General features: G+C 35.5%; 1 protein-coding gene across 1 annotated transcript; it reads right to left on the bottom strand.

Annotated features, from left to right (window-relative positions):
• Window positions 1-4,628: 4,628 nt before the first annotated feature.
• RRM2B (ribonucleotide reductase M2 B (TP53 inducible)) lies at window positions 4,629-23,019 on the bottom strand. Its single transcript, XM_012643574.1, has 9 exons — window positions 22,866-23,019; window positions 21,024-21,179; window positions 16,735-16,851; window positions 15,775-15,908; window positions 15,229-15,323; window positions 11,604-11,737; window positions 8,030-8,134; window positions 6,718-6,831; window positions 4,629-4,826 (listed from the first exon to the last, which is right to left on the bottom strand). The coding sequence occupies exons 1-9, from the start codon at window positions 22,911-22,913 to the stop codon at window positions 4,674-4,676; spliced, it is 1,056 nt and encodes a 351-aa protein (XP_012499028.1). The 5' UTR covers window positions 22,914-23,019; the 3' UTR covers window positions 4,629-4,673.
• Between the last annotated feature and the right edge of the window lie 1,405 nt (window positions 23,020-24,424).

Here is a 24,424-nt window from a genome sequence, read left to right as displayed (position 1 = left end):
TCATGAATTCATAGAGGATCCAATTTGCCTTGTATGACTTCTCTAGCAGCATTTGGCTGCTGAGATACAAATATGGAAAAACTAGACTGTTATATTTGTAACAGGGTCAGGATTTTCCTGGATTTTTCTATATGTGGTAAAATGCAGATGAAGAACAGAATTGATACTGGTATGAGTGCTACTACTAGTAATATGATGGATTATGGAATCTCAGCTAGACACAGACATGGAGAGGCTCATGGATTGGGAGAAAGCAGACGAGTGAGATGACGTGGGGGGAGGGTTTCCAATTAGGTCTAAGAACTGCAGTAGGGGAAATACCGGAACAAAGCAATACAAATATGTGGTTATCTGCATATACAAATAACAAATACATACATTCCTTGATTAGGGTAGCCCTTGCATGTATAAAGAAACTTTCTTATTCAAAAAGAATATACACAAAATGATGTCGTTATGATACACTTTATTTCAACATAGTAAACCAAAAAATAAAACAATTCCTTTCTTTAAAAAAAAAAAAAAATTCTGTACACGCAAGGTTGGCAAGATTGACCCTAAGGTACTTCAGCAAAAAAAAAAAAAAAAGAAATGTAGGTACCCCCACACTTAATAAAGCTTTCTATGCACATGGTAGATAGTAAATAACTTTGTGACCAGATATTTGGAAAAATCAAAACATAGTTTTAAAACACAGTTAAGTACATAAGTTAAGAATATTGTGGCCTTATTTATCTGTATAAAAAACAATCATTCTCCAGTCTTCCATTTTCACATATCTTTTCTTTAACAGAGTTAAGCTCCAAATTTGAAGGATTAAATTCTTTCTTCCTAAAGCTTCAGGAATATCAGATTCTCCTTCAAACCTGTAGCTGTTTACAGATCAGACCATTTAAAGGGAAATGGTGGTAAACAAAGAGATTGCACTTGTGTGCGACTGGTCCAGATTCTGCCGGGGAAGATTTTCTGAGTCGGCTACCAATTTACTCAACTCAGTTCAAAAACATAATACCTGATTATAGGCCTTACTTGGCTTTCATGCAGCCCATCAGCAGCTTTATCATTGAAAATTAATTCATGACATTAGCCCTTAACTTAATCTGTACGAATGAGATCTGTGAATTCTATGACAGTGATGTTAGCATATTTAAATGTAAAATCTAATATTAATTTATTTTTAAAATATGCAAGCTGATATGTTTTCTCAATAATCACCTTTTCCACACACAAATGAAAAATAAAACGGTGAAAGAAGCAGAAAAATCTGAGTGTTCAAAAATAAGACAACTAGAAAAATTTCATATATCAGGACATGGCTTGGGTCAGTTTATAAGAATAACTGTTCATTATTGTATATAACTGGACAGCAAAACCTAGCCCTGTCTGAAAGCACTGGATCAAACTGTCTTCCCAAGTCTCTCCAGGCCATGATTCTACCTGCTGGAATGAAACATTTTTAATAAATACAAACTATCATAGACCTAAAAGTTTTTATATTCCTAAATAATGAATTTAACTATTATAGAATTTAAATAGGTGTGCTGTAAAAGAAAACAGTTATAAACATACTCTTAATATTTTTTCTTTACCGGAAAGATAATATTAAAAAGAGATTCCACAATTTATTGGTTCCTTAAGAACTAAGAACCAAAGTACTAATAAACATAATAAATAATGTGCAACCTCGAGGCCTGGAAAAGGATATAGCATACTTAATAATAAACCAGTGTATTAGAAATTCAGTATTTCAGTATTAAGACTTCTTCATTCAAATACAGTTAGATTTATTGCTATTATAAATAAGCTTCACATTAAGGCACCTGTTATTACCTATGAAAAAGTGTTGGATTCAAAACAAATATGCACTGTAAAACTTTTTTCTTTCATTCTGATGTCATTACAGATATCAGTTTTAAATGTTAAATTTTTGTATGACAGTATATAAATATCTTTGAATATATTACCTGAATATAGTTCAAGTGTTACTCTGTGATATTCTGATACATTAATGGGCATGATATTTTAATTAAAGTATGTAATACTTCGATCAATGAAGAAAGAGGCAAAAGCAAATCAAGATGGATGGGCAAAGGACTAAATATAAGAGACATGACAGGCCGGGCGCGGTGGCTCACGTCTGTAATCCTAGCTCTCTGGGAGGCCGAGGCAGGCGGATTGTTTGAGCTCAGGAGTTCCAGACCAGCCTGAGCAAGAGCGAGACCCTGCCTCTACTAAAATTAGAAAGAAATTAATCGGCCAACTAAAAATATATAGAAAAAATTAGCCGGGCATGGTGGCGCGTGCCTGTAGTCCCAGCTACTCGGGAGGCTGAGGCAGAAGGATCACTTGAGCCCAGGAGTTTGAGGTTGTTGTGAGCTAGGCTGACGCCACAGCACTCACTCTAGCCCGGGCAAAAGAGTGAGACTCTGTCTCAAAAAAAAAAAAAAAAAAAAAGAGACACGACAACCTCTTAAAAAAAAAAATACTGTACAGACTGTGTCTATGAGCAGATCTTGACCAAGTCATTTAACTTCTCTGAGCCTCACTCTTTCCATCTGTAATATTTCAATAATAGCTGCTCTGTCAAGCTCATAAGGTTGTTGTGAGATCAAATGATACAATGCAAAAACACTTGGCAAACTGTGAAGCACTGCAGAAATAAATGGTATTATCACAGGCCAAAATATCTGAAGTTTCTGATAGTCTCTCTAATATTAATAAAAAAGTTATGGCTTGTTCTTTTTGCATTAACTTGAGAACTCCCAGGTTTTTTTTTTTTTTTTTTTTGAGACAGAGTCTCACTCTTTTGCCCGGGCTAGAGTGCCGTGGCATCAGCCTAGCTCACAGCAACCTCAAACTCCTGGGCTCAAGCGATCCTCCTGCCTCAGCCTCCCGAGTAGCTGGGACTACAGGCATGTGCCACCATGCCTGGCTAATTTTTTCTATGTATTTTTAGTTGTCCAATTAATTTCTTTCTAATTTTAGTAGAGATGGGGTCTCACTCTTGCTCAGGCTGGTTTCGAACTCCTGAGCTCAAACAATCCGCCTGCCTCGGCCTCCCAGAGAGCTAGGATTACAGGCGTGAGCCACTGCACCCGGTCGAGAACTCCCAGTTTTGATCAATTATACAGATACGGAATGAATGGAGTAAAAACTTACGCAAATAGAAATTCTCTAAGTTTCAGCTTCCAGAATTTATAAAGTAGTTTGCTGTGAGTATGGAACCACTGCTTGATGGGGCTCAGGTTACCTTTTGACACTTCCAAAAAACAAAAGAAGGGACTGACTTCTCAGGAACCTTGGCTCCTGGCCTTTCCTTAGTCTCCCCCAGAAAGACCTCCATCACTCTCACTATCTGCTATTGTGCAGCATACACAGATCCATTAAAAGATCTCTCTCTTATAACAGCTTAAAAGAGTTTTAAGAGTATAAAGAAACACAGTCAAATGCTGGTACATTACTCAGTTTGGCATAAATTTGCAATGGTTCAATAATCCCCACCATGTTCTCCCTTTCTTAGTTCATAAACTCTTCTTCTATGTATAAATTGTTCTAGGTCAGCTTTTTCCAATCTATGTTCTGAGGAACACTAGTGGGCTGAGACATTAACAGGTGAAAATGGATCTATGTTAAGTAAGTTGGAAGTATGCAGGGTGAGATAAGTTTACGTACCATTAAAATTTCTAAGTCTTTTATATACTGACTGCACTTTCTAAAGAGGAATGGAGTGTATAGCATTTCCCAAACTCATCTGACCACAGAATTCTTTTTTTCCCTATAAAATATCTAGAAGGGCTAATATTAATAGGTCTTACAATATTCTTTGGAAAATGCTATTCTAGTCAATTCATCTTGGTTTTAAACATTCCAGTGCTAAATCTGACAATAGTTACCTTTTTAATTCCTGGAGGAGAGGAATAATTTTGCTTACAAGGTCAACTATCATAATAGCCTCCTGGATTCCCCTCCATAAGTATCCTTCCCTAAAGCAACTAAGAACTAAATATTCTTTTTTTTTTTTTTTAAGAACTAAATATTCTTTACTACATATTGAAGAATTCAAAGAAGTTATTCTTGTATTAATGAAAATTGTGATCTTTTTAAGAAAATTCTTATATTCCTCCCCTAAACATTAAAAATACAGATATAAATCTAGATCCTAGGACCTAGAGTCACAATTACTTTGAGGAGATGAGAGTATTTTATCACAACCTCACTGCAATTAACACTATCAATAATGACAATCACTAGTGGTGGCAGTATTGGCTAACCACTTATTTTTGCATTTTAATTCTCATATCCATTCTATGAATTTAGGACCCACTATTACTCCCATTTTAAAGATAAGTGCGCTAAGGTTTACAGAGATTAACTGCCTTGCCAAGGGTCACACAAAAGAGTAAGGGCAGAACCTTGAACTCATCTGACCCCTCACCCTATGTTCTTAACCACTACATAATGTCATCTTATATATTCCAGTGACAAAAGGATTTAGGTTACATTCTCTTTGTTAAACAGGAAAACTACAAAAATCCAAATTGATTGGAATTTTGTTTTTGGATTTCCTTTTGATCAAACCGCCATTCCTTTAAAGGATATACTTTAAGCTAAAAAAAGAAAAATAGAGGCTATTTACCAATGACAAGTTCACAGAGTTTTAAAACGGGAGGTTTTTAAAAATCTGCATCCAAGGTGAAGACATTATCTGTGGTTTCCGCCATAACCGCAAAACGCTGGTACTCTGAAACTCGTTTCTCAAAGAAATTTGTTTTTCCTTGTAAAGAAATGTTTTCCATAAAATCAAAGGGATTTTCTGCCTCGAAAACCTGAAAAGAAAAGAAATGTTATTAGACATTCTGAAGACACGAAATTATATCCCACAAGAAGAGCGAAGACGGCAAAAACGTAGCTCAGGTTTCCCAAGACATATCTAGTCTATATGTGATCTACAGGATCACATTATTCCCCTAAGATCCTGGAGGCACTCAAGCCTGACAAATTTTAAGATGACTGAGATCAACTACTAACCTCCTCAAGAAGCTATACTAGCATCTCTGGTATTCTAAGAAATAGAAAGAAAAGAAAAAACTATTTCAGGAGATGAAATATTTAATACTAACCAAATGAAAATGTTCTCACAGCTTCAGAGATCCAATATATCACAGAAACTATGGGCATTTTTCATAGGTATTACTATTAGTCACATGTACATGATACTACAAAATGTTAAATTACTAACAATCTACTATTGTCCTAAATATATTTCTTAGTTCTTAAAAGAATAATCAACAAATTGACATTATGGGACCATGATCAGGGAAGACAGAATAAATGTTATCCATAGTGACTAGATGTCTCCAAACAAAAAGTGGAACATATACTGACAAGAAGCTTTTTTTTTTTTTTAATTTTAGCATATTATGGGGGTACAGATGTTTAGGTTATGTATGTTGCCCTTGCCCCCCGCCCCCAAGTCCGAGCTTCAAGCGTGTCCATCCCCTGGATGGTGCGCGTCACACTCTTTGTGTATGCATATACCCGTCCCCTCCTCCCCACTACCCGACATCCAATAAATGTTATTCTTATATGTGCACTTATGTGTTGATCAGTTAACACCAATTTGAATGTGAGTACATGTGGTGCTCGTTTTTCCATTCTTGGGATACTTCACTTAGTAGAATGTGTTCTAGCTTTTTCCAGGAGAATACAAGAGGTGCTACATCACCATTGTTTCTTCAAGCTGAATAGTACTCAATGGTATACATATACCACATTTTATTAATCCATTCATGTATTGATGGACACTTGGGTTGTTTCCACATCTTTGCAATTGTGAATTGTGCTGCTATAAACATTCGGGTGCAGGTATCTTTTTCATAGAGCAACTACAAGAAGCTTTTTTACTGCTTCAGAATTCAAGAAGCAGACTTGGAGATACAGCTTGATGGAAACTATGGGATATTTCACTGATTCACAAGGGGTAATGAAAGGGGATTTCTGAATTTAGGAGTATCCCAGCAGGGAATATGAATGCCACAGATAAGAATATATTCAGGTAACCCAATTTTTAAACGGGCAGAGTATCTGAACAGACAAAAAGACATTTCTTCAAAGAAGTTATGCAAAAGGCCAATAAGCACATGAAAAGATACTCAACATCATTATCCATTACGGACATGCAAATCAAGACCACAATGAGACACCACTTCACACCCACTAGGATGGCTATAATTTTAAAAAAACATAAGTTTTGGTGAGGATGTGAAGAAATTAGAAGCTTCATATACTGGCAGGAATATAAAATTATGCAGCTGCTTTGGAAAACAGTCTGGCAGTTCTTCTAATGATTAAACATGAGTTACTGTATGACTCAATAATTTCACTCCTAGGTATACACTCAAGAAAAAAGAAAACATGTCAACAAAATACTTGTACATGAATGTTCACAGCAGCATTATTCATTATATCTAAAAAGTGAAAATGATCCAAAAGTCCAACAACTGATGAATGGGTAAATAAAATTGGTATATCTATACAGTGGAATATTATTTGGTCATAAAAAATGAAGTACTGATATATGTTACAACATGGATGAACCTTAAAAACATCACGCTACGTGAAAGTCGCTTTCAGTAAAATATATTTTAGGGGCCTCACTTTACTATTAATATTAATATAATATCTTAACTAGTAATAATACATTTTTAAAAACCTCACCTTCGAGAATCCAAGTTCCACAAGTAATCTGTCAGCTACAAATTCAATGTACTGTTTCATCAAAATGCAATTCATTCCAATGAGCCCAACTGGCAAAGCTTCTGTTAAAAATTCCTGGGATATAAAGTACAAACAGAACAATAAATAAGTATGTATTTTCCAAATAGAAAGACGGTTTTAGTTTTATTAATTTTTCTAAGACACTGATTTTGTTCAAGTAAAGTACATGAGGATAAATTCTTTCAACATGGCAAATGATGTGCATCTGATTAAAAATGTTTGGGGTATTACTATTCACATTATTTCACATTTTCAAAGAGCCAAAAATAAATGAAAATTAATACCAAATTACTAGGTTTTGAAAAGTACCATATATAGGACCTGGATTCATATGCTTTCTCAATAGAAAAAAGGAGATGTTTGTTCTGAAATATCTAGAAAAAGATTCAAAGATTTTCATGAGAAGCATGACTATAGGAGGGAGCTAGGAAAGAGGGAAAATTCAATTAACAAAGAATGTGAGAAAAAAATAGAAACAAATCTGGGAGTTGGGAGATAAACTCTCATAGGTAAGCCAATCCTATTGAAAGACAGTGATAGATTGTTAATAGAGGAAAAATAAAAACATTATTAACCACTTGGATTTAGTTCTCAAAATGATTAAAGATACCAAAATGCATTTTATGCCTTTTCCCCTTCCAATATGAAAACTATGCCTGTTAAACTACGTAGTGTTAAAAAAATAAAAGTTAAAAAAATTATTTTATTTTTAAACTAGTTATTTAGAATGATCAAAACACATCCTAAGTGGAGCATCTAGCTCTTTCTAGTAAGAAATCTTTACATACTATATATTAAGTTTTATTATTCACTAATTCATTCACTTATTCATTCTATAAATGAATGGTATATGCTTAGTATATGCTTCAAGCTAGGTTTCTTGCTAGGTTATTGAAAATACAAAGCAAATAAGAAACCATCACTGCCCTCCAGTCACATAATAAAAATATAAAGTTCCAATAATTTAAATATTTTGTTACAGCATGAAATTTGACAGATAGATCAATGAGACAAAAAAATAGCCCTGAAACAGATTTTAGTATGCGTAAAACCTTAACATGTATTAAAGACTGATTTATAAACTGACATAATAATTGCAGTATATCATGTATTGGTACTGTCAGATTGACCATATAGAATTGCTGATATTTGTATTAACCTACAAAATTACAATTTCATATGAGTCAACCTAACAGTGGTACAAATATCAGAGAATGAGAGATGTGCTAACTACATAAACTTCCCTACTTACCTGCTCAATTTTGACAGCCTCAACAATGATCTCCCTGACTCTTTCTTCTGAAGGCTTATTTACTAAGTATTGAAACATCAGGCAAGCAAAGTCACAGTGAAGTCCCTAAAATAGAAGAAAAATGCATCATCAAAAAACTTTTAATCAGCTATTCACACAGAATGATGTGTCAAGTGTTGTATAAAGTAGGTTCTAGGAATACAACATGGAACTTCTGAAAAATGGAGGAATGATTAATAGGGCTAGGAACTTCCTTTGAATTTCATTAAACACCAGTACAATAACCTATAATGAAAATTTTTGAATGCTGGGAAACCTTAGCTCATCAACAAAAAGAAAAATTTATAAACAAATAAAATCTGTAAATGAAAGTATTTTAGAAAGGAAAATAAAGGCTGAAATGAAAATACATTAATTTTTAAATTTCAAAAAAATTAAGGATTGAAAAATAAGTAGTGTTTAAATAACAGATGAAAGAAAGTCACTCAGAGAGATTTCAAAGCACACTTATATTAAATACAAATAGCTCAAGATAAAAATGCACAATGAAAATGAAAACTGAAGAATGATGAATACTATTTGAAGCCATATAAAGCAAAGATGACACTGCAGATAACTCAAAACAAAACAAAAAAAAAAACTTGTGAAATGCCCCTGAGAACAGAATGGTTATGCAAATATAACAAACATTATAGAATTTAAGGTAACTGGAGCACAGACCAAGGAAATTCAACCTATAATAATCAGGATTCCAAAACACAGAATACATGGTAAAAAGCTAAGAACCAAAAGAACAGAACACTTTCAAAAATTCAAAATAAAAAAGAGAACAAGGTTAGATACAGAAAGATGATGGAATTCCCAACAAAATTAACAATTAGAGACTGACATCAAAGCTGAAAGATGTTGAAGTGTTGATTAAAACTGACAGCTAGCTACCCGTTATAGAGACAAATAAAGCAAAGGTTGGTACTCATAATTGTTAAATCAATAAACAAATAAAATTGATTTTGAAGTTTAAAGCAATTCCAATCAAAATCCAATGAGATTGTTTTTAAGTCAAAAATTAATCTGGAAAAATAAATGGGAAGAACTTTATAAGGACATTTTAAAAAAGAAAGTTTTGAGATTTATCCTACTAATTATTAAAACATATAAAGCTAGAATAATTAAAATAGTCTTGTAATGGCATGAAATCTGATAGATCAATGAGGCAGGAAAAATAGCCATGAAACAGATTTTATTTGTATAATAAAACCTTAATATACAATAAAGAACACAACACAAGTCAATGCAGAAAAGATGGATTACTTAACAAAGAGAATTGGAAAAACTTCCCAAGAGTGTTTGAAATAAATTAAGTTAAATTATAACTTATTCTATACTATCCCATATTTATGCTAAATTCTATACTTACACTAAACAAATTGCAATTGTATTAGAGAGTTAAATGTTAAAAAGCCAAGATGAAAACACATGTGACTATTTAACTTACCTCTGGAAGTGGATCACATAAAACTTAAGGTTTTATATGTTAAAAGAACAAACAAAATTAAGAAGCAAGGGACAAACTGGAAAAATATTTGAAATAAATGTAACAAAATCCATATATTATATTATATTCATGCAATAAATATGGCAAATTCAATAAACAAATACTTATTGAAAGAGCCCAATCACTATACACTGAGAATATACCAATGAACAGGGCAAACATGACTCCTTCCTTTAACGATTATAGACTACTGCATAAATAACTTTAAAATATTAAGAGCACTTACAGTTAAATAAGGAAAATGTTAATATCACAACAGAAAAAAAGGCAAAAGATAAATATAGATAACTAAAAAAAATACAAATGACTAAAATCATTAAGAAAAAAATGTTCTAAGTAGTAACAAAATAAATACAAATAAAACCAATAAAGAGACACTAATTACCCCTACCAAATTTGTCAAATATCTAGCGAATTAACCTAAATTCTGCTGAGGATATGGTAGAAAATATTCATATACTGCTAGGTGGGGCTGAAAATTGCTATAAAATTTCTGAAAAGAAATCTGCAAATAAGTGAATGAATGGCCTTATAATCTAGTAATTCATGCTTTTTACAATCAAGTTTAAGAAAATAATATAAAGTTTGGAAAAAGCTTATATATAAAGACATTAATTTCATATTATAACAAAACAAACAAAAAACCTGGAAACAATCTAAATTTCTAATCACGGAATAGTCAAATAAATGATACATTCATTATTATAGTTATTATGTATCTAACAAAACTATTTTCAAAAACTGCTTGATATCATATAAAAATGATCACAATATTTTGCTAAGTGAAAAAAGAACATCTCAACTCATAAAAATATGAATGGCAAAAATGTGATGTTTATGTATCTAAATAGATTTAAATGTAGAAAAAAGTCTAAAAAGAAATACAATAAAATAGTAAATGCGGTTATCTCTGTGTGTTGAGATTTTTTATTCTCTTAACTCTCTATTATAATCACATGACAGTTCTAATAAAAGTTATTAGAAATTTAAAGACATGAAACAGCAAAAAGTAATTAAACGAAGCATTTTGTGGCACTTAAAAAGTACTTTCACTTATACTGTTTCATTGCATTCTAACAAAACTGTTAAGTTTTCTAGTTGAAGAAACCAAGGTTCAGAGAAGTTAAGGATTAGTGTAGGCAATAAAGGTGAACTGAATGGCTGTAATGGGCCAAACATTGAGAAAGAAAGATAAATAAGGAAAGGTCTCTGCGCTAAGGTGCTTAGGGTCTAGCAGAGGAGAAAGATCAGAAGTGCAATACATATTATGAACTCTAAGACAGGGACAGGTTCAGGTTTTAAAGGGATAAATAAAGGAAGAATGGTCAATTTTACCCAATTGGATCAGATAACTTTTGAGTCGTCTCTTGTGAGAAGGTGCTCCAAAAAAACGTGAAAAAAGTGGTAGGAAAGATGAAAAGGGTATAGCAGGCAGAGGGAGACAAGATTTAGTTATTGATTAGATGTGGCTGAAAAAGAAGAGAAGTAATCTAAAATGACTCCTAGATTTCAAATTGGATGATTGGACAGAAGTAGAGATACTCAGTGAAATAAGAAAAACAGAAGAAAGAAGTTGTTCTGAGAAAAAGATGATGAGTTTGATTTTTGAAATAATAGTTTTGAGATACCTGGAGAACCTTCCAGGAGAAACTTCCAACATCTAACATGTATTAGAACACATGAGTTTGGAGCTTGAGAAAGAATATCTGACACAAAGAAAAAGTTTGGGGAGTTATGAGCATTTACATGGTAAGTGATTTCATGGGAATAAATAAAATCAGTGAAGCAGTGAGGCCAAGGTGGGAATCTAGGAATGCACCAATACTTAAGGATGGGCAGAGGAGACTGAGGAGGAGGAAAATGCAGTGTCTTAAAAGTTAAGGAAGAAGTGACTTCCTATTTTCTTTTAATCACCAAGGTAATTGTGTCACTATAGCATTTTCCAGGAGAAATAAAAATAAATGAACAGGAAATATGAATACAAATATATTATAAATAGAAAAACATCTCATTCCTTACTTCATCTCTGCTGATGAGTTCATTGGAAAAAGTGAGCCCAGGCATAAGACCTCTCTTCTTCAGCCAAAATATAGCAGCAAAAGATCCTGAGAAGAAAATTCCTTCTACAGCAGCAAAGGCCACCACTCTTTCCCCTAGGAGACATAAAATAGTTTCGTTTTCTAAAAAATCACATACTGCAGACATTTGGAAGTTTATATAGATTTTATTTTACAATAAATACAGCAACTATTTTGCCAAGAAACAAAATATACAAGTTAGTGCCATAGCGAAGGGACTTCAGAGGAGAACATTTGCCACCTCTACCTACTAGAGCAGAAAGGTATGTCTACTTCAAATCCTATATCCAACAATGGACTTCTGTAGGTCTTGGTGTCTGGACAAAGGATGGTCTTCTACACTCAAAAAAAAGGTGATTTACCTGTGTACCATATGTGCCTGTGAGTGGAAGTACATGCGGATGAGTGCAGTATATGTACATACATGTGTGTGTATTGAAGTGGAGAGTAAAAGGTGAACTTTATGACAAATGTCTTCCTCTGGGAGGAGGGGAAGTTGCTGAGGTTTATATTTTTAAAAACCTATGGTATCTATCTTACAGACTAGCTATAAACATTTCAAAAAAACATTGCCATGCTGAAGATAATAAATATATCTATTAGATAAAGTGTCCTATCATATAAGCAAAAATACTGTCTTCTGCTAAACACACAAGGGCCAATTTCAAAGGTTACTACTGTTAGGCAAGGACTTTGCAGAAGCCCATCTCCTAAAATGTCTATAGTAGCATCATATCTGTAACCCTACCCCTAGGGGATGATTATAGTTCTAACCCAAAAGATCATTCACAAGTCCTTTATGTCACCACACTGCATATGCTTGAGAGAAGTATTTATATATATGTCTCTCTAGGGAGTTTGTGAGGTAAAAGGCAGCTAAGTGCTTGAGTGAACTACAGACCTTTTTTCATAGATGACATCATGGTTTAAAGCTCAGTATTTGTCACAGGACCAAACACATAGAAGTCGTATTAATAAATGTGCCCTGAACTGAATCAATGGAAACTACATAAGTACTAGATAATAAAAGATATTAAAATCCATTCTATAGAAACTCCAAAACTTTGATACAGAAACTGAATATTTGTAATTTCCAGAACAAATGTAATTACAATATTTAAATTTCAAAAAGAAATATGACTAAGTTTAAATATTTCTAGCTATCTCTAAATAATGTACTGGTTTGTCCTTGTTCTTTTCCCTGATTATATTAAACAAGCCAAATCAGATAACTCAATTATATCAAATATTTGATAATCCAAATTGTCTATTAATAGCCTAAAACATGAGAAAAACTTCTAAAGTATTTTATTTTGACAGACACAATTTAAAAAGTCATTTTGGAAAAAAAAAATAGAAGAAATAAATTAAGTAAGTACTTATTGAGTACCTATCATGTAGAAGGAATTAAGGAAGAGAAGAATCTTTACTATGGTCTATGCTAAATAGTAAAATACAATAATAATAATCACTATACTTAAGATAGAGATTTGTCATTAGTTTAACATATAGCTTACTATATATTTTTATCTTACTATTAATAAGATAACAGACAGTTACAATAGATACATTTTTAATTGACATTAAGGTAATGTCATAAGGACAATTATCTGTAAGGGAAGTAGACTATAATTTACCACATAGTGAATTCCAAGAGGAAAATTGTTATTTTAACCATTCTATGCATTCACGTGAATACAAAAAAATGAAAATCATAACAAATAGTTATAGAAGGCTATTCTTTTTGGAGAAGATTAAAGGATTATAAGGAGTAAATTTTACAAAGTTTTATAAGTATACATGAAATAAAAAGAGACTTCTACAACATATCTTCTAAAATCTATAATGAATGTAAAGGCCTTGTGATTTGTTTTAGAGAGAGGTAATAGGATATATTCTATGATACAGCTGACCTCTATGATGCACTGTATTAAGATTATATAACTAGTAGTTTTTTGGGAGTTTGAAATGTAATTTTATTACATATATTAAGTTTTAATCTATATATTTTTTAAAGTTTTTAAAAAATATTTTAAAAACTAAACAGTATGTCTCAGTGTTTTAAAAACTACACAGATATATAATTAGGAATCTTAAGCTCTACAGGAATCTCCTTATAATACATAAACTTTAAAATGGACTGTGAAATAAATAAAAAAGCCTATAAAAACTGGTGAAAAAGTTTAAAATATACAAAAAAGGAACAGTGCTTTTACTTGGTAATTTTTTTCTTTGTTCTATTTTCCAGTTTTTCTTTAAAGTGTTTATTATTTTCATAGTTTAAAACAATAAACCCAAGAGGAAAAACAAAAAACTTTAAAACTAATTATTTTTTAAGGAATATTGTTAGGTACGCTTCAGCTAAAAATAAAGGATTATAGGAGTCTGGATGTAAGGAAAGAATAGTTTACTATACTGGGTCTCGCTCGGTGCAAAAGTCACCAAGAAGGTCACCAAAAATGCTAGGCAATGCCCTAGGCCAGATGAAAGAGCTGCTTTTGTCAACCTAAAGCTACTAATGGTGCAGGTAGTACAACTAGTGCACAAAACAGCACTTCTTCAGCTGGTTAAAGCAGCGGTGTGTGGCAAAGCAAGACAATATTCCCCTTTTAGCTCCATTCCAAAAAAGGAGACCTACCAATGTGTTCCATCCATTCTACTCCTTCTGTATCATTTTGAACATGTCCTTTCCTTTGAGACCCTAAATTAGAACCCTAAAGTAGTGTTTGCCTTGAAATTAAGCAATTTGGAGAATCTAACTAGAGCCCTTTATGTGGTTACATGGTGACCGCAACCCTTCTCCGTTTTCTCTATTTGTAGGTTACCTTTGCTGGGTAGTTCATGAAATACATGCTTTCTGTGAGCGTGTTCATCATTTTCCATCAGTACCTATTCATACTAATATTTTCAGTGCATATTGAACACCTTGATATTTCCCTTGTTTTTTTCTCTAAAGCCAGTGTTTCCCAAAGTGTGCTTCTTAAACCTCTGTGAGGGAATCAGCTGGGTATAAAATGCAGATTCCTCAGTCCCACCTGGGCCTCCTAAATCACTCTTTGGTGAGAACCATCAGGATTCTGCAGGGTTTTTCCACAAATTCTCTAGATGACTTTTATGCACATTGAGAACCACTGCTTTTCTCATTCTTGAAATGAACTGAAGGCAGTGCAATCATTACCTGTTTCTTCTCTGATATACTACATGCTTGCCCATACATACACTACATCACTGGTTCTCAGGTGTGGTCTAGGAGTCCCTGGGAGTTCCACAGACTCAGGAGATCCGTGAGGTCAAAACTGTGGATTGCTATACTACTTGTTAGATTCTGTGTGACTCTTATTTACCTGTCATTATACACTGACATCTTAACTTTCCAGCTTTCAACTTATTAAATAGAATAGATAATAGCTTTTTTTAAACCACCAGCTTCTAATTAATTATTAGGAATAACGATTTTGATAAAGGTGCATGCTGTAACTTTGAATAGTACTGGATAGTCACACTCTGTATAATAGTGTCATATCACCCAAGACAAATTTGATCACATAAAAGTTAGAGCCACATACCAAAAGTAGCTTTTCTATCTGCTATCCATCGCAAGGCCCAATCTGCTTTTTTCTTAACACATGGCATTGTTTCAATTGCATTAAATAAAAATTCCCTGTAAAAACAAAAAAATTAATGACAAAGTTATTCATTTTTCTTAGAGAAATTAATTAGTTTAATCAGAGATAATAACTGTACCTCTGATACGCTACCAGATCTATAGATTTTCCATATTTTGCATGTCGGTAAAACATAGAAATAAAAGTAAAATTCAAATTAATGGTTTGGATCTAGTCTGATACAAAATCAACTAAATTTGAATATTTAATTTCTAAACAGAATGTGCTAATGAAGTTTTTAAAGATACAATGTCTAAAGATTAACTGGTTCTATGTAAGTTTTTTTTTTTTTAACCCAACATATTATTAAGCAATACAAAATATTATGCTCACAAACCTCCATATTTGAATACTCTTTCCTTAACATTTAGTTGTGGAATAAATTGTGCTCTTAACATAATCAAGCAATAAGAAAAATCTTTGTAAATAAAATCCCAGAAGTAATACCTTTTCTTGGGATCTCTGATGTAAGTGTCTATTAGCAAACTGTACATCTCTGAGTGAACATTCTCGATGAGAATTTGAAAGCCATAGAAACAACGAGCCTCTGGAACCTGCACCTCCTGACTAAAGCGCTCCACCTAAGAAAATAAGGGAAACAGATATATCCAGTTCTATGGACTCTTACTAAGCACTGGGTTAAAAACTACAAATCAGAATTTGGACATCAGAATTATCACTTAAAAATTGCCTGTCATGCAACGAACAAGTCAGAAAGACCTTATGAGTTATTTTAAACAGTATCTGAAGCAGTATTGTTTATCCATCAATCCTCCACAGTAAATTAGTTGCATAACATATTCCTAAGCAATTAAACGAACTGACCTGTTAAGTGGAGATACTGTCTATAGACCCAAACAAATTCTAGAACATCTACCAAAAATAATGATTTTGCTCTAGTAGTACTGGAGCATATGCAAGAGGTTGGGGCGGGGGAGAGAGTAATTTAGTCTTTTTTTTTTTTTTTACAACAGTAGATAGATCTACTGAAGCCTCTTCTAGTTCACGATGAAAGTTCATCTTTCTATTCTCTTTAACAAGAAATTATGATTCCGGATCAATCATAATAAAGTTTTAAAATAGGGAGCCAGAATCCAGTGTTCTATAACAGAGCTCCAGAGGGTTATTAAGGTGCAGGTTCTCTATTAAGATTACTCTCTGAGGGTAAAAATCAAACTCACGTTAATGCATTGTAAGTAGTTTTGATTGGTATAATATATACTTGATATCATGGTATTTTGCTGGTCGAAAGACAGAAATATATCCTTTCCTCTGACACTTAATCAGAAAAGCATTTTCAAGAGTTAAGCTTCATCTAGTTCATCTCTTAGACATCTTTTTTCAGGCTTATTTTACTGACATTATTATCGTTAAACTGCTGAATGGGAACAAAAACAAAAATCTTACCAAATTTTCATTTACAATTCCATCACTGGCTGCAAAAAAGGCTAAGATGTGAGAGATAAAATATTTCTCATCTGATTTAAGCTTGTTCCAGTGAGGGAGATCCTTTGATAAGTCGACCTGGAATAAAAAGATTTTCAAAAATTTTAATTTGGAGTTAAATTCTTCTCAAAGTGCTAGTTTCTTATTTCTTTGTAGTGGAACTAACTTCCACTACAAAGTTAAGTAAACTGCAGAAAAGGAAAAATGTTAACATTACAAAGAAATAAAATATTATGTTAATAATAGTGTATTATATTCAGGATTTTTGCTAAGTAAGTAAATTATAGCTGCTCTGGAGGGTGGGGGAGAACCAGGTAATTATGTGAGATGATGGATATGTTAATTTGTTACACTATAGTAACCATTTTACTATATATGTAGCTTATCATGTTGTATACCTAAAATATACACAAAATTTATTTTTAAAAAGCTTTATGAATGAATCAAGTTTTCTGGCTAATTGAGAAGCTAGCCAGGATGTACTTTAAATATATATATATATGTATGTTTTTTTGAGATAGGGTCCTGAGCTCTGTTGCCCAGGCTAGAGTACAAGTGGCTTCATCATAGCTTACTGCAATCTTAAACTCCTGGGCTCAAGCAATCCTCCTGCCTCAGTCTCCTCGAGTAGCTGGGACTACAGAGGTGAGCCATCATGCCTGGCTAATTTTTTATAGAGACGAGGGTCTTGATAAGTTACCCCGGCTGGTCTCGAACTGCTGCCCTCAAGAGATCCTCCCACCTCAGCCTCCCAAAGTGCTGGGATTACCGGTGTGAGCCACTATGCCTATAATTAAAATTAACATAATCTAGTGGCACTGGAGCAAATTAAAGAGGTAAAAGGTGGGGAGAGAGAGAAAGAGTAAAAACCAGTCAAGAAGGAACTGAAGTGAATAAAGTAATGATTTTCAACAGCCATTGCTCTAACATTTTATATAATATTTGTTACTATGGTGTTAAGACAGATAATTAGGCACTTGTTAACCAATTGTAGCTACTACTTTACTGCCAAGTAATCTACTTTTATACTCAGAAGTAATGTCAGGTAGGTTGTTAACAACCTGGGTTTGAAAGTAGTTTATAGGAATGGCTTCCTCTGGGAATAGAAATATTTGTGAAAATGTTTATTAGAATTAGTTCTTAGAATTAAGAGAGATGTGCTTGGCAAAATCTACAATTTTAAAATTGCCTTTAAATGTACTTTATGGTCTTAGTCAGCTTTGGCTGCTATAACAAATTACCATAGACTGGGTAGCTTAAACAACAAACATTTATTTCTCACAGTTCTGGAGGCTGGAAGCCCAAGATCAGGGTGCCAGCATGGTCAGGTTCTTGGTGAAGACCCTCTTCCAGGTTTATAGATGGCTGGCAGAGAAAGAGAGATCATCTCTCTCATATCTCTTCTTATAAGGGCAGTAATCCCATTCATGAGGGCTCTGCCTTCATGTACTTGCCTCCCAAGTCTTCAAACCCCACCTTCGAACACCATCACACTGGGGATTAGGGCTTCAACATACAATTTTGGGAGATACAAACATTTAGTTTATAGCTCTTGTAGATATTATTTTATTACATTATTATTATTTTGTCATACAAAGATCTTTTAAGTATGTTTCACAATAACTTCATAAATATTTGAAATATATAATTGTCGTTTGTCTTTTCCCCTTCCTTTATTTATTCTAACAAAGCCTCATCTCTTTGACCTTTCCAAAAAGGTCTAATGTTCCATTCTTTTAATCATTTGTGTTCTTTTCTAAACCTTTTCCCATTAATTTATTCTTTAAATTTATTTATTTATTTATTATTCCAGGGTTTTGTGAGGGTACAAACATTATAGTTACACTTTATGTCTTTGCCTCACCCAAATGCAGGTTAAAGGCATGCCCTTCCCTCCCTTTAGTGCCCCCCCATTCCCCTAATCCCTAGAGAGTATTTCTGCCACGTGATCAACCTAGTGTTGATCAGTTAGTACCAATTTGATGGTGAGTACAAATGGATCCCGTTCTTCTACTCTTTTGGTGCCCCACTTAAATTTTTGCTGAACAATTACTACATGCCATACACTGTGCTAAGCGGAGATACACTGGAGATACAATGGGGCAGGGAGGGGGAAATATTTGTCTTCATCTTTTAAAATATGTAAGCTAAAAATCAAGTTCTGTTTTATTAGAGCTCAATTTAGGTTTAACTGGAGAATATCTTCTTGGTTCTTATGTATTATACTGACATTAAATTTTTTTCTTATGTGAAATTTTAATATTATTATATGCTTCCTCTAAAATATTAAACTATCTCTTTGAACACTCAGTTTCAAAAGGTCTTATAAATTTTATTTATACTACATTGGTCATATTCCCTTCCAGAAAGTTAAACCTTCCTGCCCAGCTTTATCTCATTTGAGAAAATTCTCAATTTCTCCATCTAAATATTGATTCCAAACTAGGTGATTATCAGAATTACCTGAGTGGCTTTAAAAAAAAAAATTCCCCAAACCCCAGATCTTTTGTCTTCTGAATCAGGGTTTCTGTTGATCAGCCACATTTAAAAATTAAGTTTAACCATTAATAAAACAGTGGCATTCTTACCCCCTAAATCTATTGAAATAAAAAAATTAAAATGCATCATAAAAAATAATGGAGTCTAAGGTTGATTAAATGGTAACTGACATAATTTGTTTAAATGAAAAATATGTGTAACTAAAAATGTGTTTGACTTCCCTTCAAAATATGTACTTGAATCTTCCTCTAAGCTACCTACGAAATATGCACTGACCTATATATTTTAACTTTTAAAAATCAGTGTTCTTAGTCATAGTAAAACATATATTACATTTCCTAAAAGATGCAAGTAATGTCCAAATGAATTTCAAGAAACCAAGAATCACAAGTACCTTTTAAACATGATGAATGAAAATGCCACCTGTGTACTCCACTTGTTCTCTGAACCATATCTAACAAAAAACTTTCTTAAACCCACAGTCAGTTAGGGATAGCCAGGTGTGTCAAGTGTTATGACACAGTAAAATACTCAGTGTTTTGGTTTAGTTTTTTCCTCTACATGTGAGTTATAATATAACAAAGATATTGACAATATAACAAAGATGAGTAAGTGGGTAAAATTAGTGTAATAGAAGTCTTCTGATTTCTAAGTTAAATCTCCTCCCCCATTCTATGTATAAAATAATAGTTTACATTTATTTAATACTTACTAAGTGCCAAGTACCATTCTAAACATCTCATTAATCCTCGTAACAACCCAAATAGTCAAGTATTATTAGCCTAATTTACCAATGAGGACACACAGAGAGGTTAAGCAATTTTTCCAGTTCCACAGCCATTAAGTGGTAGAGCAGGATTTGTACCTAGGCAGTCTGCCCCCAAAGCCTGTGTTCTTAACAGCATGTGTTTATGTATATAGAATCAATATCTTGAAAAATACATCCAAATATATGTGTCCAAATATAGGCATCTGTCTACAGAGATACATATACAAACATACACATAGCAAGAGTGATATGCAGGTATCACCCATCATATATAAAGATGAAGACAATAACTATTTGTCTGTTTAGTTAGACTACAGAGCAATCATTTGCATGAGCAACTGTCCTTACCAAATCAGCAAGTATTTTCTCATTTGATATGTTCAACTAACTTATTTCCTAGGTAGAACTAACAGGAATCATTCTAGAGAGGATCTGCTGGGGGCAGCTGTGTCAGGTTTGATGTGGCTGAGGCAGGGCCAGAATGGGAGAAGCACTGTGAATTCAGCCTGGCAGACTCAGGAGTGAGGGCACTGCCTGGATGGTCAAAATCTTCATGTGACAGCTTCTTTTGTATAAGCAGGTAAATCTCTCAATTGAAAGCAGGGGCCCTAAAGCTTTCACTCTCATTTTTTTGACTATAGCTGCAATTTCATTTATTTTGCTCACCTAAGTAAAGACTAATCTTATATTTGGCCATGGAAAACTAAGTCTGTTTAAAAATTGAAAATGTATTAAAATATATTGGAAGTAAAAATCTAGCAGAATGAGATGCCATTTTTGCAGCAGGAAACTTGTTTGTAGACAGTAGTCTAAACTAAAACATTGGAGAACACTCTATTTAGTCTCAGCATTTCCAAAACTTATCTTCTACAACTGATCTTATTCAATGTATCTTATAAGTTAAAAGTTTTCAATATCCTGTAACACAGAAGTGAACACTGTACCATAGGACATGAATGCTGATGAAGGTGATGCCACATACCTCTTCTGCTGTCCAGAAGGATGCTTGTGCCTGTTTATACATTTTCCAAATATCGGGGTACTGGATTGGAAAGATGACAAATCGGCGAGAACTCTTTTTTAGGAGTGGCTCTTCATTTGACATCACTTCATTTTCGTTGGTATCTGAAGATAACCTCTTTGAAAAATAAAGTACAAACATCCTTTTTTTGTAGACATTTCCACTTTATTCATACCTAAACATACATCTGGGGAAGTTAGGGAGATAGCATACGTTTGAGAGCCAGTCTGCCTAAGTTGAATCCTTACTGTTATCTGATAGCTGGCTAATACGGTTTGGTTAGTTGTGTGACTGTAGGAAGTTGTTTAACTTCTTCGAGCCTCAGTTTCCTCAGCTGTAAAACCTACCTCACAGGTTTATTCTGATAATTAAAAGTGCTTTAAACAGAGCCTCCTGTATAATAAGCACTCAAAAAAATATTGTAATTATTGCTAGACCCATAAATGTCATGGTGGGCAAATTTCCAAGTTTCTGAACAAAATGTCCCTTTAGTACCTCTTTCATATAGAATGTTGGCATAAATAAACTACTGATATAAAAAAACTTTTTAGTTTTAATGTTTTTCTTTCTTGGACCAAATGCTCACTAAAATTCATTCTAGATCTAAAATTCTGTCTCTGTGTTTATGGGTCTGTATCATTGAGATGGGGATAATAAATGTTAACTTCAGGTGTTAATCCTGAATGACTGCTGGTGTCATCAGCAAAGCAGAAAAATCTGAATTTTCCCATTTTAGTGGAGAAATTGGTACTAAATGTATTTGTGCCAAAAGAAAAGTTTGAGGGATATTTACAATGTTAATTAGTTACTAAATGCTTCAAAATAAAATAAAATAAAATTCCAAACCCGGAATCTACAACTTTCTAAAGAAATGTAGGGCTAAGCATGAATCTCTGTGAGCTGAAACTTTTGTTTCCTCCAAATCTGGACAGTATTAAAGATATCACACAAATATTTTTCTTGTTCATAAACGGTTTAGACGTATTTGCAAAATAACGATATGAAAATTATTGAGCAACAATTTAAACTACTATACAGCCCTGCAGTCTAACAAATTCCAGTTTACTTACTGTTATTACAGACTCCTACTAGCATAGAAGCAGAGAGGATGAACAAGTTAACTTGGGTTTATTATGTATCTTCAATATTTGTGGCATTTTGCATAAAGCATTTTGCTTTTCTGTGAGAGAAGTAACACTTCCACGGTACAAATGAAGAAAGCGACACCCCAACGACTCAGTTAATTAAGTAGCCTGGTCTGAGCAAAACTGGCCTCCTGACTAATTTTTTCCATTGTTAGGAGGTTATGAGGATTTTGCGTCCCCATTCTACCTGCCATCTCCACCTATCCACCTGCGTCAACTTCCACAAGCGTCCTCCCAGAGATGGTACGCATGTCTCCAGTGGATCCGCCACCGTCGTCTTCCCTTGCCTCCGTTTCCCTGGCCAGGGCTCCAGAACAGGGAAGGAGGGTCGGATAGCACGGGGCGGATAAACGAGGGGGTAAGCTTCACACTACCTGAAGCCTCAGAGCGTTGCCCGGGCTGGCCCCGGGGCGGAGCAGCGCAGCGGGGCGGAAACCCGACTCCCTCCTCATCCCTCTGGGGGGGCTGCCTCCCCGGCGCTGGCAACCACGAAACCAGGCTGCGGCGAGGGCGCGCGGACAGGCCCGCGCCAGCTTTCCGACCGCAATGAACAAACTTTGCTACGGCGCTCCTGCAACTTGCCGGCCGCCGCAGCAACCTGCAATCTGTAGGCCAGGTGTCACTGTGGGGCAGGGAGTGAAGCGACAGCAACATTTACCTCATCCAGCTCGGGCCTGGCCGCTTCCGGCCTTTCCGGGTCGCCCATCGCGCAGACTCCGCCAGAGCCACAGGAGCTGAGGTGAACTGAGCGCCGCAGGCCACGTCCAACTACGACAGGACTCAGGTGGCCCGCAGGTCCGCCCCGCCCCCAGCTTTAGGGACGCGTCCTAACCCGGCCCGCCCGGCTGCGCTGAGCCGACCCCGAGTTCTCGCCTGCCCATTGAGGGGCTGTCCCTGCGCCCGCCTCCTCCGCCTCAGGGCTCCGCCTACTTTGGCCGCCCTGCCTCCCAACCTCGCCATCGGCCGACTGAGGGATTCTCCTCCCTCGGCCAGTCCCGCCTGACTCCAGTGCCCGGGTCCTGTCCCCGGCCTTCCCAATGAAGGACACCCTCTGCCATAGACCGCCCCGCCTGCTCCAGCTGGCCCTACCTCACTGCGTCGGCCCCGCCTCCCGCCTGCTCCCCTAGCGATTCTCCGTGCGCCGGCCGGGCCCCGCCCTCCCCAGCCCCGCCCCTTCTCCGCTCATCCTTCGCACCCCTCCCGCCGCCTCCTGAGGGACTGTTCGTGCGCCTTCCGGGCTCCGCCCACCGGCCTCAGGGCCCCGCCTCCTCCTCTCGTCCCCCTTCCCGCCTGCCCCCTGAGGAGCTAGGCGAGCCCGCCGGGCTGCGCCTCCCCGCCGACGGCCTGAGGGACTCGCCCTACGGCCAGCTGCCCGCCTCGGGTTCTATTCTTCTGGTACAGGAGGTGCCCGGCATGCCAGGTCGGGATTCCCCAGCGAGCGCTCGTCGTGCCCAGGAACATGGTATGTTGCGCTAACTCGGCCTGTCCTCAGAGACCAAGTGAGAACGCGCTACTGATGTGTGAATTTGGGGGGCGGGGGGTGGGGGAAGCCGCACAGTCAAAAAATTACTGAGGAAAAAGGCTGGCTTGTTCTGTGTTTAAGCAACCGAAAAGAGGAAGTGGTTAGGGGGAAAGTGTGTGTGTGAGAGAATGGGGCTTGAGTGAGGAGGGGAGGGAGAGACTACTAAATTCAGGAAAATATTTTGAAACCTCTCTGAAATTGTTTCAACAAACTAAGCTTTTAGTAATATTTATTGAACTCTTACAGACTGCCAGGCACTACACTAAGCACCTTATGTGAGTGAATTTAGTTAATCTTCAGGACATCTCTGTGAGGGAGATGGAGCAATTTTCCTCACAGTACAAATGAAGAAACTTGAATCCTAGGAAAAGCAACTGAAGTATCCAGCTAAAAAGTAGTAGACGCCAGTTTCCTTGCTGCATACTCTTGTCCAGGCCGTCACTTTACTCCTGGGGAATGTAATGGCAGTAGACAGTGGCTACTGAGGGTGACAGTGATTTGGTTGAATTACTCACACCCTTCTCTCAGGGGAACTAGCTAAAGATAACTACAACAGGAAGAAAAAAAAAAGTTTGGTCTCGCAAAAATAAGAAAGAGATTTGTTTAAGTAGCTTAAAGCTGAAATAGTGAGGGGACCTTGCTATGACTTGAACAACATACACCTGTTTTGTGGCTGTCTGAAGTATGGTAAAGTA

The sequence above is a fragment of the Propithecus coquereli genome, unplaced genomic scaffold (genome assembly GCF_000956105.1).
Source record: "Propithecus coquereli isolate 6110/MARCELLA unplaced genomic scaffold, Pcoq_1.0 Scaffold2, whole genome shotgun sequence".
Lineage (NCBI taxonomy): Eukaryota > Metazoa > Chordata > Mammalia > Primates > Indriidae > Propithecus > Propithecus coquereli.
Note: the sequence above shows the minus strand (reverse complement) of the source record. Positions and strands in the feature narration are given on the sequence as shown.